An 18,837-nucleotide genomic window follows, 5' to 3' on the forward strand; every position below is an offset into this window, starting at 1 on the left:
AGCCAGTGATGACACTACTGGAGACTGGTCAGCTTTGACAGTTCTCTTAAGGCCCCTGGGCACATCCCAAACCACTTGGGGGATCTGAAATGCCAACTGAATCTGGCTACTGCCCCCATGCCTGTCCTGCTTGGAGCCTGTGGGGCTGGGCCCCCGTGGGCAGGGACTCTGCTAGCCTGGTTATCACACTGGGCTCCCAGTCCCTCACAGAGCAGCCAGCACTCGCTGCTCCCCAACAAGTTCTTCAGAGTTTCCATCCTCTTATCCGGATGACAGATTAGAAGGTATTATGGAGAAGGGAAATCATGGGTATCTTCCAAATCCTCACTGTTGTTTTCACAAAAACTGCTCCAGCTGCCTGCCACACCCTGAGTCTGCTAGAATTTTTACAGAGTTCCCTATCACAGGTCACTGTGTGGATCCTCTGTTCTCAACAGAGGTGCTTCTGATTAAGACATCTACATGCTTGAATGGCAGTGTCATAACCTCTCCTGGTACTCTTGATGTTGACAGCTCTACATTTTATACGGGTTTTCAGTGTTGAAGATGTTAGTGAAATTGCTTTGGCTCTCGTTCTTTGTGGAAGTGTTACATACAGTAGAGTTCAGCTTGGTGTTTCATCCTATTCTTTGAATTTTGCACAAGTATAAACATCAGCGAACAAAAAGCAATGACAGCCCTAGAGGCAAAGACCAGAACCTACACTTTCCTCTCCTGCACACCAATCTATAACTTGCTTTTCTTTCAGCCTTCTTACTCCATGTTCACACAGTAACTCAGTTTTAAGAGAAAAACATTATGTTCCTACCCAAATATCAAAGACTTGTTGCATTCTGGGTTGCAGATAATCAACACTCTTCAAGCTCAGAGAGGCCTAAAATTACATCCAATTCTCAGGCAAATACTCAAATCACTGTTATTCTTATGCAAATTCACACAGAAGCTGCATTCAGTTTTGGATTAGGTTTCCCTGGTTAGTAAACCAAAGAAAACATTCAGGCAGTTTGCTACCTGACCCTCAGCATACAGTGAACCCCAGGCAGAAGATAACAGCATAGTCCCTGGGAATGCAATATTTCTGAGAAGACAGATACCCAAGGGCCTTTTAAGCCAAACAACGATACTCCTCATAAATTCAGATGCCTAAAGAAGTTGGCAGTGGTGGAAAGCAGCTAACCTGGACTGCTGTACGAAACATCCCAATTTAGGCAGGATTTAGGACTGGATTTTACCCTTTGTTTTCTATATTGTCTTGTTACATATGCCCTTACTGCTAAACGTCACTGAGTTTGCTTAAGGCTTTAGTACCTCTCAGCCTTCCTTTTTTGGTTGCACCGGACAAAGGAGTTTTCTGTACACTGGGTGGTCTGAGGGGTGGGTATCAAATCAGCATAACAACACACTGCAGAGCATTTCTTCCAAAGATCATAGTATCTTCCAAACATTAATTATTTTTCCAACTAGCGATACATATGCATGCAGCATGAGGCTCTCCTCAAGAGAGCTCTCTTCCCAACTCCTTAGTGTCTTGTTAAAGTTGCTTCTCAGTACCTTTTAAGTTGTGCAATAAACTTGTTCTACAGCTCTTCCCTCTCCATCACTGGGTTGTTAGGCTGAAGGCTGAAGTAATTAAGCCCTGCTAATAATAATAAAAGCTATTATCTTCAAGCACACATTTGATCTTCCTGTCAAGTCCTCATATAAAGGCAGTGCCTTTATCTCAATTTTTCACCTTCCCTCTAAGACTTTCAATGATCCATATTCTCTAAACATTTTTCTGAGATCTACACCTCCTGAAGGAAATATTTTACTGGTGTTACATTTTAGTCCACTCAGAAATAGGGGTGAGGGGGACCAAAAAAAAAAAAAATTAATCTGTACTGAAATCACTGATCAGCCCTAAAACTGAACTTCTCCATACTCCTTTCTGATTAAAAGCTCAAAAGCGTGAAGAGAAGGGAGATGCCTATTTTTTTTCCCCTCAAGTAAACAGAGATCCATAATTGAGAAAGTGCAATGCAGATACCTGTCATAAAATCTGAATCAAGCTTTACCAAAGGTGTATAAACAAATTAATTTTATGTCCACAGAAACTGCATCAATAACACTGTCCTAACACATCATTAAAATGCATTATTTTCACAGAGCAGTTTTTCAACGACACAGTAATTTCTAGAATGGCTGACACTAAACAGGACGTGATAGAACACAGCCAGCCAGCAAGGTACAGAAAGCCAAGCAGGTGTAAACCACACTCTAATATGAAAAGTTGCCGTGCATGTATCATGAGGCCAGGAGACAGGACAAAATTACAAAGAAATAAATTAATTAGTAGTGAAAAGGCAATTTAAAGAAGAGAAACTAGGTGAAGCAAAAGATGGTCCTGCACAGAACTGTCATGGTGCAGCAGAGGCCAGCGGCTCCCTGGGGTCAGGGTGCTGGGGGCAGTGGGTGCTCCCCATGGAGGGTCTGTCAGGGCAGGGCCTGGCAGCCGGGGCCCGTCCCACCACCCCAGCCAGGAGCAGGGCAGCCGGGGGCACCAGGGCAGCCCCAGCCCCAGGAATCGGGTGCCTCCCTGGGCACAGGCTGAGGCCAGGCCAAGTCGTGGGCCCAGCTCAGCAGGACCCATGGCCGGGCAGGGCAGGGCTGTGGGGAGCTGGAGACCGGCCCTGCTGTGGTGTCGCTGGGGCAGGGCCTGACCGCCCCAGGGGGGCTGACGTGGGGTCCTGGGCTGTGGGCAGGTGGGGGAGCTGTGGGTGGGTGGACTGGGACAGTCAGGCCCATTACTGCCCTCAGGGCCCGGACAAAAACGATGCTAACAGCAACTGTGATACCAATTAAAACATAAAAATAGCTTTACCCTGATGTCAAAAGTGAAAATGGCCCAACGGGTGAGATAAAAAGCTCCACTTGCAGATAAAACTGTTGTCGTACTAAAAATATCAGCAGTAACTGACACACAAAAATTCCTGTTTACAAACTTCACAGGAAGAAGCAGTCAGATCATGAAGGGCGCCAGTCTCCATAAAGCAGCCAACTATCCATCAGGAAACATTCGGCATGGGGAAGACAAAGCGGGAGAAGAGTGAAATAAAAATAGTTACCAAGGTTAATAAAAGTCGCGTTAGTGCCTTCAAAATCAGAGAAAAAAAAAAAGAAAATACTGCTAATTTTAAAAGGTTAAGTCTTGAAATCTTCATTCAGTCTTTATTTTGATTAATTGCCTCAAGATATAATTTAACAGATACTTATCTACATGATTACAAAACATACTGTCAGTATTTTGGACAAGGTTGGGGATCACTTGTTTTTAAGGACAAGGGAGGCACTCCTCATGTCGTCTTGTCCAAGTTTTAGAAAAATTTTAGAAGATCAATATGAGGCAACCAAACAGATGAAAACCTTACTGCAGTTAAGATTTCAAGTGTCAAAAGTGATGTTGGCTTTCAAAAAGGCAAACAGTAGTATCTTTAAATTGCTCATATTAAAAATAACCAAGATTTATTATTATAAAAGAGTAAAGCATAACAGGTAAATCACATAGAAGCAGAAGAAACTAAAACTAAAGCAACACTACTCAAATACATGTCTTAACAGGAGAAAACAAGAAAACATTAGGTAGTAAGGGAAATTTTTGCTTTACAATACACACACACATCCCACTATTTTTCTAAAACTTTCCCATCCTATACAAGTACCATAGACACTGTTAGATGATGGAAGGATGTTATAAAGTCATTTTAAAAAAGGAAAAAGAGTGCAATGTTGATCCCTTTTCACATGAACATTATGGAATATAATTTACTTCAGTACCAGCAGGCTAGAAATCTAAACACCCAACGCCAACAAGTAAACAGACACATGCTATGTAAGTTTGCTATGACAGAAATGTTTCCTTAGCGAGACAGAAGCCCTACTCAAGCAATGGTTGGAAAATCAGGATAAACAAAACAAGAGACATAGTACCTATCAAAAAGAAAAGATAATTTTGTTAAAAATCAGACAATAACGCACATGTTCATGGATGAGCAGAATCAGGGAGGCAGCAAGACTAGGCAAGCCACTGCAATGGCTAAGTATCTGAATAAACTCTTTACTGAGCAAGGACCTAGTCTTTAAGATGACAATTTGTTGTTCCTTTCCCCACAGCCTCCTTGACAGAAAAATTACCATGTTCCATCACAGGAAGGGAGTCTCAAAGAAGAAATTATGTAGCCACAAAGGAAAGCGAAACACATCCACCTAACAAGCAGCTTACATAGCCAACTACCATCACCTTACTACAAATTCAGAAAAAAATTAAGGTATGAGAGAAAAAAAGCTGCTTACAAAAACTTACACTAAAATACATCACTATTCTGCAGACTATTTGCAAGAAATTAATGAAGAAGCTTGAGAAATTACTGATGTAGCTCTGAGTAGTTCCACTGGGAGTAACTGGAAAGCACAAATTAAAACAAAAAAAACCCTAAAATACTGGGAAAGACACTGAGAATATAATGCCAAATTCCCATCATTTCTGCAATAATAAATCAAATTTCACCATAATTGTTTGGACTCCTCTGAGTTAAAAACAAAAAAAGGTGCATGTATGTATATAGGTAAATAGAGGTAAAAATGACATATATTTCCAAAAGCTGACTAAAACCAACTAGGATATAGTGTGTAATCCTTTTGTAGCCTGAAAAGTGACTTACAGAATAATAGCCTTGAATTTTGGCTGCCTTCCAATGTGAGAAGAATGGTGTGGTTTTCCAGAAATCATCAATGCATTCTGCATTTATTAAAGATTTAGAGAAGGCAGTAAACAAAAAAATGGGATCTTGTGTGATGATACAAATGTTTTCAGATTGGGAGAACTCCAAAATTTTAAGACGCAAAACCCAACCTATTGAAACTGGAAAGATTACTAGACAATGACAGGATATGAAATATAATTTAAACAAAAAGTAAAGAAGTATTGGGAATTAAAAACAGAAGCTAAGCATCTCTGAACTACCAAGACTATCAGCAGAAAACTGCCTGCTAGCTGCACAAAGATCAATAAATCTTATACTTGGTATTCTAGAACTGCCTAAAAGAAAAAAAAAAATCAAAGGGAATTCTTAAATACGTATCAAAGACATACAACATAAAACAGTAAGGCAACAAAGATACTACATACAATCACACTGTCTTATCTCACAAAGTACATCAGTAGTAGGAGCACTGAAGTGCCTGTACAGTCATTAAATGCTTTCGTACTATGGTATGGAGAGAACTTAGAAGCATGAAGAGATTGTAGAAGCTGAGATTTTCAATCATGAAACACAGAACTAAAAGCATTTTAACTGAAATACAAAAAAAAAAAAAGAAAAGACCAAAAATGGTAATTAGACTCCCTTTCGCTTATTCGCGAGCCTGGCAAAATCAAATTGCAAACAGACTCCATTATCTCACATAGCATCTAAGCCATTCATCAACACTAACTGCTAGTCATTGAGATAAATACTGTGATGGCCTGTTTATTTACTCAGAAGAAGAAAAAAAAAGGCAAATAAGTCAACTTAAAATTATTTATCAGCCGAGTCATTAAGCCAATACATGGAAAGCAAGTCTTGAGGGTTTAAAATGCAGTTAAGATAGAGAAGACATCTTAGTGCATTGCATAATTAATTAACATGGTTGCACACAGGAGGGAGGGAGCGTTTGCTTTCACTGGCGACGTGAGGTCCAGGCAAGAAACTGGACCGACTCTCTCACCCTAAACAGCAATGCTCACACATCCAAGTGCGAGTTAGAGTACTGAAACCAAGAGCTAAAGAAATACAATCACTTCAAAAGAAGTGACCATGTTAGCGTCTGTCCCCTGGGCATTCTTCTCTCTCTCAGCACTTTCACTGAGAGGGATTAAACTCTCCGCTTGAAACGGTCTCACAGTAGGACACCAGCACGTCAGTGCATGACCCGAGACTCAAGTCCCAGTCAGGCTTTACCCCGACTCCAGGAACTCGAGTTCACAGCAGGAACCAGCACACGGGCACAAAGCCTGAGAAATCTCATTCCACACACGTACATTTTTTACATTTGATTATGATAAGGAAAAGCTCAAAGGTTTCTCTACAGCTTCAACTACAGTTCAGGGAGTGAAGCCCATGCTGCTTCCGAGGACTAGAGCTCGTGCTCCGTGGATGCTCTCCACTCCAGCCGCAGGCAGGAGGAGACTGGAATCGAGGTCTCCTCTTTTTCCACCACGACTGGGAAGGGACCGGTCTGAGGAGGAAGTATGATTCAGTCCTCTGCAAAGTTGGTACAGGGGGCGTGCAAGTGTGTCCCACAAGAAGCCCCTCAAAGCAAGACAATCTTCTGCCTGCACTTTGTAGGTGCACGCCTGCAAGGAATCCAGCCTACAGCTAAAATTTAACTTGAAAGTGATGGAGAAAGGAAGAAAGGGGACCCAAGGGTAGAGTAATGGGAGCCACACTGGATCTTCCAGATGCTAGCAACAAAGTTATTTTTAAAAAAAAAAAGCTTCCCCCCCCAGGTGTTTCTTACTAGGAAAACAGAAGAGGGCATGCAACCTTCAATGAAGAAGTATGCCCTGAAGAAGGCAATGACAGAAGATCAGAGGCAGGTAGATGCAAAAAAGTGTATTCGTTGGGGAAACAAAGAAAAAAAAACAACATTCAGGACAAACTGGACAAAGATCCATCAACATTTTAGTCATACATCTAAATGTCCAACAGACCATCCACAACGTTGGTCACTGAAATGACTACAAAAATCTAGGCACCAAATTCACAATACGTTTCATGCTTAGCATAAAGATGATCCCCCAATTTCTCATGTTATTTAATCAAATCCTTACACTGGTATTAAATTGCAAATTATTGCAGAAGACACACATGTTCTCCAAGTGTAAACTTGATTCTTTAAATTCTCTTGAGTATTATGTGGTTCCCAAAGCCAAAAAATGCTTCAGTATGACAGTCAAAATATCAAGGCATAAACGTGTATTGTTTCTAGGACACTAATGTAATCTTTATAAATTAGATTATAACTTTGAATATAAATGTTTGATGCTGCAACTTAAATAGCTACACAGCGCTTCCGTAAACCCACTTTAAACAGCATGTTGGACGGCTGGACTGATTCAGTGTAACACAAGATCTGAAGGAAATGTATATCCGTGAGAAAGCAAAAATAAATGTACAATTTCAGTAGAAACATATAATGCTTACATGAATCAGTTTGATTTCATTTAATACAATTTGCAACAGAAACAAGCAGAAAATTAGAATTTGGGTTGTTATTCTCAGAGGTAGGCTAGATCTGGCCTCGCAAGCAGTGTATGGACTTTATTAACAAAGGCTCTATTTTAAAAAATTGAAACAGAACAGTGCAAAAGTATCCTGTTGAGCATGGTAAAATCATAAGGTAATTTCATCAACGGACCTAATCAACTTTGGCTTTCTTCCTGTAGCTCATCTGTGTCTGTTCTTCTCTCGTCTAAAGAGATACCGAGCCAAATGCCCGTTTAACTCTAGTGTAAACTGGACCTCAACAAAAATTATCTGTGAAGAAGAAAACCAAAAACCTACCTACCCAAAACCACAACAAATGTTTCTCAGCAATTGTTTTATTAAAAATTGAACAAGAGGGTAGAATTTATAAAGCCTGAGAAAAATGTTTGCTCTACAATACAAAGAAAATTTCAGTATGTTTGAAACGCATGTCCTTTTTCATTCTGAAATCAACTTTCTCTCTAAAAATTATGATGAATTTTCCTCCACAGAAGATTTCATATTTAAAACCTTTCAAAAACTGAGTTTTAAATGCAGAACTAATCTGTAACACATGGTATTATAATACAGTTTCCAGCATCAGGTTATGATCTGAACAACGTACAGTCAGTGGGAGAGAATTTCCAAGGCACAAACAGCAGTGAAGCACCTAATTGCTATTAAAAGTCATCGGGGCTAGCAATCAAATTGCTATGTGTGCTTTTGAAAATATCCTACTCTGAAACAAGAACTATCTTAGCAACAATACCATATTCCCAGAAGTTATGTACGACTACACAGCAGTGGCTTCTCCAGACAAATGCTCAAGTAATTTCCTGATTTCTAGGACGTAATGTAAGTCCTTTACCTCTAGATTAAAAATTGATCTAAAGGTAATTTAAAGCATTAAATATTTATAAACCTTAATAGCTACGTTCCTCACTCCTACCAAAATTAACAGAAGTTTTGTTTGAGAAAAAACCACAGCATCGCAAGTGCCATTCCTCTCTCAAAAAAGCTCTTCTGCTAGAACTGCTCAGGATGCTTTATTATTATTATTACTGTAAAATGTCTGTCCAAATGACCACACGCGTTTTCTAATGCTGCTTCTACTGTGCCTAAAAGACCCTGTCACATGAGGAACGCTCAGACTGTAACCTGATCAGGCAGAAGAAAAGTCTCCAAGCAGGATGACAGGACACCCATTTCAGTACCCAGCAAAAGACGTTCGGGGGCTTCTCTGTTCACCCATAGTCTCATCTGTAAATTGCCTGAAACGTCCCTCCGAAAGATGAAGAGTCAGACTTTTACTCATTTTCTGAACTAAAACATATACACTTCTCTCTAATCCCGGTATAGAAGAGCTCTACTAATTTTAGATCCAAGTGGTGCAAAGTGTCATAGCTGTCAGATAGCTGGATACCTCAATCTCAGGCCAAACTAATTTAGTTTTCCAACACAATTAGGCTATGAACCCCACTTAATTGCTGATCTGTATTTCTATGCATTGTAGAACATGTTATTAAATACTGTAATTTCACATATTAACTATGAATCTGAACAATGAAAATATATTTGAAAGCAAACCAAGTTCAAAAGGGCCATGTGGCTACAATCAAGAGCAGATTTTGGCCTATGCTACTGAAAAGCCCATCAGAGGCCTAATCCTCCTTGTCTTACAGAAATAGTTACACTAATTGTGTAATTGCAATGTGCAGAATTTAACCCTCAATATATTTGCCTAGCATCTCCAACCTTTCACAGATTTATTTGCAGCTATTGTCACTTTGTTTAAAGTGTACAAAATCCAAAAAGTTGATAGATTACACTCCACAACAAAATGACGTACTCACCAGGTATAATAAAATTAAATCCAGAAACATACTAACTTGCTTTTAATGCAGCTAAGACCAAATTGGAATGCCCTACAGGATGACCGATTTCAGCAGGAGCATGCCTTATTAAAGGCTGAGCTATTACTTGGGCCCCAATCTTGGGAAGAGACTTGCGTGGGTGGATTTCCAAAGCCAGTGTATTCCCACAAAAGCACCGGAGTCTGCCTACACAGATCAACTTGTAAGATCTGGCTATTAACATGCCCTTCAGGATTTGACCCGTGGACTGAAGTGTCTTTGTAAGCATTGTTTCACCTGTTTGAAAGCTGGGTTGACTGAAAGCATTCAGTACATGAATATTTTCACCCACTACAGAAAATCAAGGCTTTGTTAAATTAAACGGCTTTAATGATGTTTTACAGGAAACATTTCAGGCATGCAGCAATAAGCTGCATTCATATTTGACATTTACAAAACTTTGTTCTTTTAAGCCTGAACTTATAAAATATTTGCACTTAACTTCAAGCATGTGAATAAGCCCATTTTTATTTTACAAAGCACTTATTCCAAGTACATGTTGAAGTTCTAGCAAAATGGTGGAATAAATTCCTCAAATCAGGCATGTTTTAAACAGTGCAGAGGAAAAAAAGAATGCATAATCTGGTTTTCAAGCAAAATATCACTAGAGATTAGCAAATTAGATCACAACAAACAATTAGAAACACCTCAACCAAAAATGTTAACTGAGCCAGAACAAGCCTTTTAACACAATGATGACTGAAGTTTATCCCCCACACACACACACTTTACCACCTCCTGGTTTTGGCCATAAAAAATGGAATTATGGAATATTCCTGTGAGCTCTATTTAAAAGATGGTGCTGACTCAACAGGAATTGGGAAGTACCAGAAAAGCAATGAAACAGACTTTGATCTCTGCCCCATTTCACATAGAAAAGATATTTGAATCGATGGTCAAATTCTGCCCGCCTTAGTCATCCAAATGGGTATGTTTTTAAGCCATGGAGATGCAACTGCAGTTTATGTATACCATCAAACTCAGCTTCAGAAACTGCTGCCCAAATCTTGAGGCCTTTACACAGGCAAAACCTCGCTGAATTGGCTAACATTCAGGTTCTCGTTATTTTATTCCAACAAAATTAAGACCCCTTCAACTCAGCTCAAGTGAAGTGCTCACACAAGTCAAATCAGCAAGATCTGGTTCACATTTAGGATGAAATGCACTCAAAAAAATCCCACGTCCAACAATTTGAAAAAGTGAGAACTTTCCGCTTAAAGAAGGAGGTATGCTGAAACAGAGTAAAACTGCAGGTTTTACATTTTTACACGGCCCAAGGAGTCCATTAATTTTGTCCGACTCCATGCAGCACAAATGCCATTACGTTTCCATCCCTAATTGAAGGCACTTTCTGTTGGCTAAAATCCTTCATTCCCAGGAGGCTAACCTGCTGTAGGAAATGTGCTAGGAACAGCGGAAACAACGGTGTCATCATGCTGAAGACTTGCATGGTGGCAAAGAAAGGATTAGGTGACATGCAGCTGGATAATCCACACGTACCCTCCGCTAGTCAGCAAAACACCCCTGTCTTATTTGAACAAAAAAGTGATCAATTCCAAGGCTAGATACTACCAGCACCTGAAAAGAGGTAGAAGAAAACCATCCAAAGTGGTAATTCTTTATACACCCTGCAAAACTAACACCTATATGCCACCAGTTTTTGTTATGCCAAAGGAGAAAGAAAATATGTTAAAAGCATCTAATAAATTACTCACTCCAGTATTTCTTTCCGAGTTCAAAATCAGAAGCCCTGAAGCAGGAGATCCGATTAGTTCGCAGCTGAGAGCCCAGAAGAACAAGATTTCTGCAGGCTTTGAGTTCAGGCCCCTGAGTTCAGAGCATAAATAATTAAATTCAGAAATTCACAGATTCCAGAGCCAGGAGCATCTGCCACGGCCCCTCCTGTCTTTGCTCTATGAAGCCATCTCTAAAGAAGAATATCTCTGGACTAAGTCTGATACCAAACACATTTAGGAGCCTCTAAATTCCTAAAATGCAGCACTAGCTTTATTTTCAGATGTACAAAAACCATTCTGAGCAAATGGTCCCTTCCTGAAGTCAGCTCAAAGGAGCTGGATGACAGGTATCTATTTTTTTTATCTTAATTCAAAAACTGTACCCAAACAATGTCAGAACAGCTTTACTTGACACTACCCTCAATCAATCATTAGAACAAATTACGCTACCTCTGAACCCTACACAGGCAACAAAATGCATCAGATGACCTGCTAGCTCTCGTCCATCTCCAGCGTCTTTGTTCTCAGAATACAGAAACAGAACTGTTTGCCATGCTTCAGCTGAATGTGTAATATTACAGATCTTTTTAAACCAAGAGAGAAATGCCAACAGTGAAACAGAATGCACCGAAGTTTAAACAACCCAACCTGAGTTTTGCTGTCCCCAGTCCCAGACTCACCCCTCCTTCTTACAGAAGGCAGAGGCTATGCAGTGAGCCCAAAGTACCCTAAGGAAGCAGTAATCAGACATCCGATGCAAAGAAAACATTTATGTGATACCTTTCCTATCACTAACAACAATTTAGTCAAGTCCCTGAACCACAAGGCTGTATTTTTTGTGGGTAGTCACGTCAAGCTAAATTTTGTAATAGATCTGTTTCCTACAGAGCCAAAATCTACAGCATTAAAGGGTCTGCATGGGCCAGATAACCCTATATATTTTAAACTTTTATAGCTTACATGATTGTAAGAACATTCTTGAATAGCTGTGATTTATTCAATACTTAACTCTAAGAATTAGCTCTTTTTTAGAGACAGAGATCACGCAGTCATTAACAGATGTGGCCTTTTCAATATTGATGTCAGAGGGAGGCAACTTTGTTACATAATTATTCAAAATCTTGCAGGAAAAGGTTGTTGCAATTGATATTTAAATAAACGTTTACTGCCCGAACTGAAAAATACAAAAAAGTTTTACCTGAAATGAACTAAACAATTTCAGAGGAATCATATATGTATTACTTAAGACTTATACCAGAGTAAATCTAATGAATGCACTGCAGTTAAAGCTTAAAGTGGTGATCTTCAAATATTTAATACTCACATAATGTTGGTATGGAACAATGCATACCTCTGCCATCTGATAGAGATGGCATTTAATATTTTAAAAATTAAATGTATATTAAATACTGCTGGACATTTTCTTATTTGTCAAGAAGGCTGCAGCTAACAATAATTTTATTAATTTTTGTTCCCAGGCAATGGTGAGATAACTTACAAAGCAGCAAGACTAATTTTAAGTTCTTTACAGCCTCCCAGAGAACTCAAATATAGCTTTTGAGATGTAGTTTAGCTGTTACATGAACTAATATTTGTATGATTTCTCATCCTCCTATTCAATCACAAACAAGATGTGAAATACTTCAAACATTTCAGATAAAATACACTAGACATTTTATTGCCACTATCACAATAACGGCTTTGCCTTTGAATTCTTAGAGGTGCTACTAACAAAGAAGCATTTTTTTCCCTGAATAAGTAGCTTGATTCAACATGATTTCTAAAGCATCTGAGATAACGTGACTTTTTTTCCTCTGCCAAAATGCTTTAGAAATACTGCTAATGAATTACTACATGAATCAAGAAAAAACTATGACAGCCAGCAACTGATCTGACCAGGAATCAGAAAACAACACACACTTCTCCCACAGCAAACAGCTCTTCCGTGCTATCTCAGATTTAGCAAACAGTTCCCTAATTATTTACTGTCACAGCCAGAGACATGGTCAGCAGACAGAACTTGGAGATGTACAAATATCCTGGTTTCAACTGTTAAAGCAACAAGGTACTTGGTATTGCACGGTCTTCACGATCCACAGCCTACTTTGGCTGCACAAACAGATGAGTAAAATTGCACTTTTCTACGTTTAAGAAGGACTGCTTTTCTCTTCCTAAATGAAACTGCCTGAACATCTTAATGATGCAGCATCATACGATCCCGTGTCTTCCAAGACAGGCAATGAATTTTGTACAGCTGACTCTGCTAGTTACAGTACTCAACAGCTGGGGCATAGATAATTTGGCACCCTGATAATGCCCTAGATGAATACGAGAGCATTCTGCAGACTGTAAAAAGGAAAAAAAGAACTATTAGCATTAAAATTATGGATTGGCGCTCGTCTTAAATATAAAGTCAACATAGTTAGCATTTGATTAAGAAAATCACTAAACGTGGTGTTTACAACTGAGAAATTCAGAGAAATGGCACTCCCTCTTCAAAGCCTATATTGTAGCAATTCTTTTCTGATTAGATCAGCTCCCATAGCAAGTCATCAGAACAACAATCGCTGTAGTGAAGTCATACTACTGGGACTCGGATGGGAAATCATGACCGGCTTGGAAACACATTTTAAAGAATAATGTGTTTTCCAGGTTTCCAATATATCTTAATTAAAACAAGTCCAAATCTTTACCTTTGCTCCCAAAGGCTGAATGCAGTATACCTCAAGCAGCAAAACACTGCATACCAAGATACTGAATATGACACTAAAAACTAAGACAACAGAAACTGGATCCTTCCGAATAATTTCGTAATTTGGCTGTCACTGAAAATAGCACGTGAACAGACCCTATGTTACCCCCACAGTATGATACACTGAAATATTTCCAGAATGTGCTTTATTTCTAATAGATATGTGAATTAGTTTTAGGAGTTTATTTTAATTAAAATCCCTTTGTCCTCCAACACTTAAAAACCAAATCTTTCAGTCCTTATGCTGATAAAACTCTCACTGACATAGGGGAAATTAGGCCTATTATCCTTCCCAGGTTTTTAAGCAAGTAGACAAACTGGTATGAGAATGAACCTTATTAAACCTGACTCTAGCAGCAAATCAAAGGTAATCTAAAGCAGAATAGCAGTGCTTTGGATTAGAACCAGAACAGAAAAACAAGTTTTCTCAGCATTTTCTTTATTCACAAAGTAAACAGTCTACTTGCTTTAAAATTTTGCAAAAATCAGTTCAGCTACATATAAGGTAATTGATGACTCAAAAAAATAGGAGACAATGGAATAAAGATGTGCTTTTGAAGGTGATCTATTATCTCTCATCATTTCTCAACTAAAACGCACTAATGCATTTCAGTACAGAAATAGCGCACATGCTCCATAGCTGCACTGACACAATGGGCAACAGACACAAAGGAGTCATTAGTCAATACTGTTAATGACACACGAAATTGCAAGTGACACAGGTATACAGTAGATTCGGACCTGACAAGTTCTCATGTCAAAATAACCGTCTGTAGGGGTTTTATTTTTCAAAATATTGCCACTAACAACCCGGATTAAATAAAACCCAACTACCGGTATCTTCAAATCAAGCTGTCTTAAACTATGCCACTCCCATTCCCATCAGGCGAAACCATTTAACCAAACCCTTTAGAACTGACTGGAAACATACAGCTGAAAAATTGTAATCCTTCAAAATAAAAATTTCAGATATAAAATCTAGCCCACCTTTTCCCCAAACATTACAAAAGGACTCAGCACTGCAAATGTCAGCATATGCTGTGACATGCTGTAAAAACTATTTCTGGGATGAAGATTCAATCTGAACAGTTAACTCCATCCCTTTCGCACTTGAATTAAAATCAGACCTGTAACACTTTTGATAAGCATTTTCAGATTTAGCATTAGCAAATGTACTGACAAACAGCAATGAATCACGTCTCCCAAACCACCTCTTCCATCCCGATGAATTTAAGAAAGCAACATAATTTATGTTTCTAGCAAGATAAATTTAGCCGTATGCATCTGTTATGATAAACGCCTTTTTCCTTGTTCTTCTGTATTCGATGAAAAAACTCAGGTGCTACACGAACTAAGATCCTTCTTTGCCCGACCACAAAAAAAATAATTAAAAAAAAGGTCAGAATGAACTGAAGCTTTACATACAAATGCACATCGAGACGTAAATCACCGTGTCCGCATTTCACTCGAAAAAGAGACTTTTAGCCACAAGAGAGTGCGTTTCACCCACTGGTGAGGGAGAGATGGCATCTTTATTTAGCGCAGAAGCCACCGACGCCCGCTCCCCAGACGGGCACCAGGCAGGGCTCGGGGCCATCGGTCTCCCCTCACGCCGGCGGCGGGGCCGGGCGCACCTGGCCGCCCCCCGCCCGCGCCGGAGCCTCCCCTCCCGTGTCCGCAGCCGCCACGCCCGGCGGGGTAAGCGGCAGCCTGGGCGGCTGCGGCGGCCCCGCTGCGGGGAGGGCTGCCTACCTTTGTATCTCTCCAAGACATCTTCGTAGGCTTGCAGGTACTCCTGCTCCTCGGCGTACAAGTACGCGCCGGGGGAGAGGTAGCCAGCCATGGCCGGGGGCTATCCCTGCGCGGCTCCGGGCAGCCAGAAGCCTCGGGGACGGCACAAGAAAAAACCCAACGGCTAACGGGAGGGAGAGCGCGGGGGAGGGCGCTGCCAACCCGGCCGAGGAAACGCCCCCGCCGGCCGCTCGGGTTTCGGTAGCCGCCCCTCGGAGCGCGGAGGGGGGCGGCCCCAGCCCGGCGGCGGCCGCCGCCTCCCCGCCACAGCCCCTGGGCTCCAGCCCCATCGCCGGGGCACCGCCTGCGGGGCCGGCGAGCTCTGCCTCCTGAGCCGCCTCCCGCCCGCCCCCCGTGTTTCTGCCCCGGTCTCCCCCCCGGGACGAGGAGGGTGGCGGCCGCCTGGGCGGGGACGCAACGCCGGCGGAGGCACTGCCGCCCTGCAGCGCTGGCGCTGAGGGGCCGCAGCACGGCGGACACCGCCGGGGCGTCGCGGGCAGCCCCCGGCGCCGGCAGCTGGCCGGTGCGGGACCCCCCGGTGCCCCGGCGGCGCAGGCGCGGCCCCGGCCCCGCCGCAGGTGTCACCGCCGCTCACCCGCCCCCGGCCGCGTCCCCACCGCGCCTGCGCCCCGCGGGCCACCACCCGGCCTGACCCCGGCGCCGGGCCCGCCCCCGAGCGGCCCCTCCTGCCTTGCCCCCGGCCCGTCGGGGCGCGGCGCCGGGCCCCCGCCCCGCGCACCCTGCCTCCGGGGGGCGGCGGCGAGCGCCGCGGCCGGGCTGGGCAGGGCCAGGCCAGGCCAGCTCCGCAACCCCCCCCTGCGGCTGCATTCAGCGGCTGGCGAGACCCCGGCTGCGCAGAGCACCCTCTACCACCGCGTCCTCCGCCGCCCCCAACAGCGCCGTTAAGATGCGCGACCCCGGGAAATGGTGTCCCGGGAGGGGACCCACGGAGGCACGCACAGAAGGGTGGGGGGAAACAGCGGTGTCCCCGGGAGCGCCGAGGACCGCCGCATCTTCCCGGGATTCATTTACAGGCGGCTTCCAGCTGTGGCCGGGGAGAAGCAGACCTCCGCCCTATTTTCGAGATCACTTGTCGCCGGGCCGCGGAGCAGCGCCCGCCCGCGCCTCCGGCACACCGGGCGGCTCCGTCCCGGTCCCGGGCTCCGTCCTGGTCTCCGTCTCCGTCCCCCCCAGAGCGCAGCCCTGGCCCCGCACGGACAACGACCGGCGCAGCGCCGCGCCTCGCCCCGCACGCCCCGCGGAGCAGCATCGGCCGCTCCCCCGCGCTTCGGGCGGCCCAGCGCCGCTTCCACCCCGGGAGGCGGGGTGGTCCCTCGGCCTCCCGGCCGAAACGCCGGCACCAGCTGAAATGGCTAACGCCGGCGCTGCGGCCCCCGCGCCGCTCATGCGTTTCCGCATGAAAGTTTAATGGGCGCACCTGCGCGTATTTCGGCTGGCTTTCCTACACGCATCAGTTCGCCCAGCCGGAAAACGCGGCCAAAGAGCTTAGTCACCACCCGGAGGGGCCGCGTTCAGAAAGCCCGAGGGCGGGGGTCCCTCTGCCCCCCACCCGCCCCCTCCCCGTCAGCCCCCGGCCGCGCCTTACCGGCGATGCGCAGCACGGCCCTCTCGGCGGGGTCCAGCACGGAGCCGCCCTGGATCTTCCGCTTGGACCGCTCGTGTTTGGGCAGGTTCCAGGGCAGCGTGTCCCCCGGCGCCGGCGACACCGTCCCCGACCTCTGGCTGAAGTCTTCCTCGTCGGAGAAATCGGCGGAGGACGACATGGAGCATCGGTAGGACGCGTTGCCGGAGCTCTGCACGGGGAGACAGACAGACAGACAGGGTGCGTGGGGAGCGGCTCGGGACGCGGGGCCTCCGGTAGCACCGGCGAGTACCCGCCCCGCGTGGCGTGGAAAAGCATCTCACGGGAAAATGAGGGTAGGGGAGAGGGGCGCCGCTCACCATTGCCGTGAATTTAGGGGGGAAAGAGGGGTGCGTGCGCGGAGCGCCGAGGGCGATCCTCCAAAAAATAGCCGGTCCTTAGTGGGAATGCATTTGGAGGGATGTATGGGGAGAGCCGCGGCCTGCGGCCGGGCAGCCAGCTCGCAAATGAGCCTCCCACTTCTCCAACAATAAACGCAGCAGCAGCAGCAGCAACAACAACCGAAAAAAAAAAACCTTCCGGCCTACAAATCGATAGCGTTTGGCTCCCCCGCCAGGTCAAGGGAAAGATTTGCCATCACCGAGCTGCTGGTGAAAGCCTTCCTGTAAATCCGTCTCTGGGAAAGACCCACGCCCGCAGGCAGCCCACGCCACACCACGCCACGCCGCGGGCTCTTTGTTACCGCCCCGCCGGGCCCCCTCCTCCTGCCCCGCTTTCCCGGGCACAGCCCGGCGCGGCTGGCGGGCAGGGCGGGAGGGAGGAGGAAACAGGATTTCTCAGAGCAGCCCCTTTGGGTCGCCGGGCATGACAGGCGGCTTTCGGTCACGCCTTGCCAAGGGCTGATCTCGGCTTATAGGCTGTGTCCACGTCCAGACTTCCCAGCTACCCAAAAAAAGAGCGTTTCCAGAAACGTAACTAAGCACTGATGCAGCGCAGGGGTAGGGCTGCTGCCATTTCTGGCTGCCCTGTTTAGGGTGAAGTGGGAAACGGAGGTGTCTGAACGATAACATTTCAACACCATGTTGAGAATTTAGGATACAGTGTTATACACAGGTTATCAGGACACGATGGGGGGCAAGGTGCTGTTTCTCTTCCTCTGCATTTTCTGACTGGAGAGACTTGTGGTTTCTCCAGGGCACCCGACTAGAAAACGATGGGTTTGATTTGTGATTTCATGTGGGAGCTGCTGTGGCAGTCTTTCAAAAGTGTAACCTGATGCTGGTCCAGGTATGATGTTAATTTTTAGGGGTACGCTATTCTCAACCTGGAAAGGTGTAGTATACTTTGTTATGCACAGACAGCCCTCCTTCAGCCCATCTAGATTCCAGAGGTTTTGATACTAAAAGAGCTATTATTTTAGGCTTGTCTTGTAGCCTTTTTTTTTTTTTTTTGAGGGCCTTGAAATGTACCTTTACTTACAGAAGAAATTTCTACTGTGACTGAGATCTGATAAAATTTATTGTTACTGTCTGAACATTTTTACTGTCGGTTCTCATGGGGTGGACAAGTGAATTGTTATTATTACATTGGGGGGTATTCTACCCACTTTAAAACTCAAAACCTGCACAATCCAGAGTAACAATGTGATGCACTCTTTGCTATGCATACAACTGCCAATAATATACAGTTAAATAATCCGCTAAATAAGAGGGGATCTCTTATTAGTGGTCGCTCCTCCTGACCTCCTTCTATCCCAATCCTCTTTTCTCCTTCCACAGTA

The 18,837-nt window shown here is 44.2% G+C and overlaps 1 protein-coding gene across 23 annotated transcripts in view; it reads right to left on the reverse strand.

Annotated features, from left to right (window-relative positions):
• Nucleotides 1-18,837, reverse strand: part of DST (dystonin) — a 315,224-nt gene that overhangs the window by 263,755 nt on the left and 32,632 nt on the right. For 15 of the 23 annotated variants that reach the window (XM_072855195.1, XM_072855191.1, XM_072855192.1 and 12 more), the window contains exon 4: nt 17,061-17,268. In XM_072855195.1, coding sequence (XP_072711296.1) covers nt 17,061-17,268 — 208 coding nt within the window. Of the gene's footprint in view, nt 1-15,415; nt 15,522-17,060; nt 17,269-17,416; nt 17,435-18,837 lie in introns of those variants that run through there. The other 8 variants (XM_072855208.1, XM_072855207.1, XM_072855214.1 and 5 more) reach the window with 2 other exon arrangements.

The sequence above is a fragment of the Ciconia boyciana genome, chromosome 3 (genome assembly GCF_034638445.1).
Source record: "Ciconia boyciana chromosome 3, ASM3463844v1, whole genome shotgun sequence".
NCBI lineage: Eukaryota > Metazoa > Chordata > Aves > Ciconiiformes > Ciconiidae > Ciconia > Ciconia boyciana.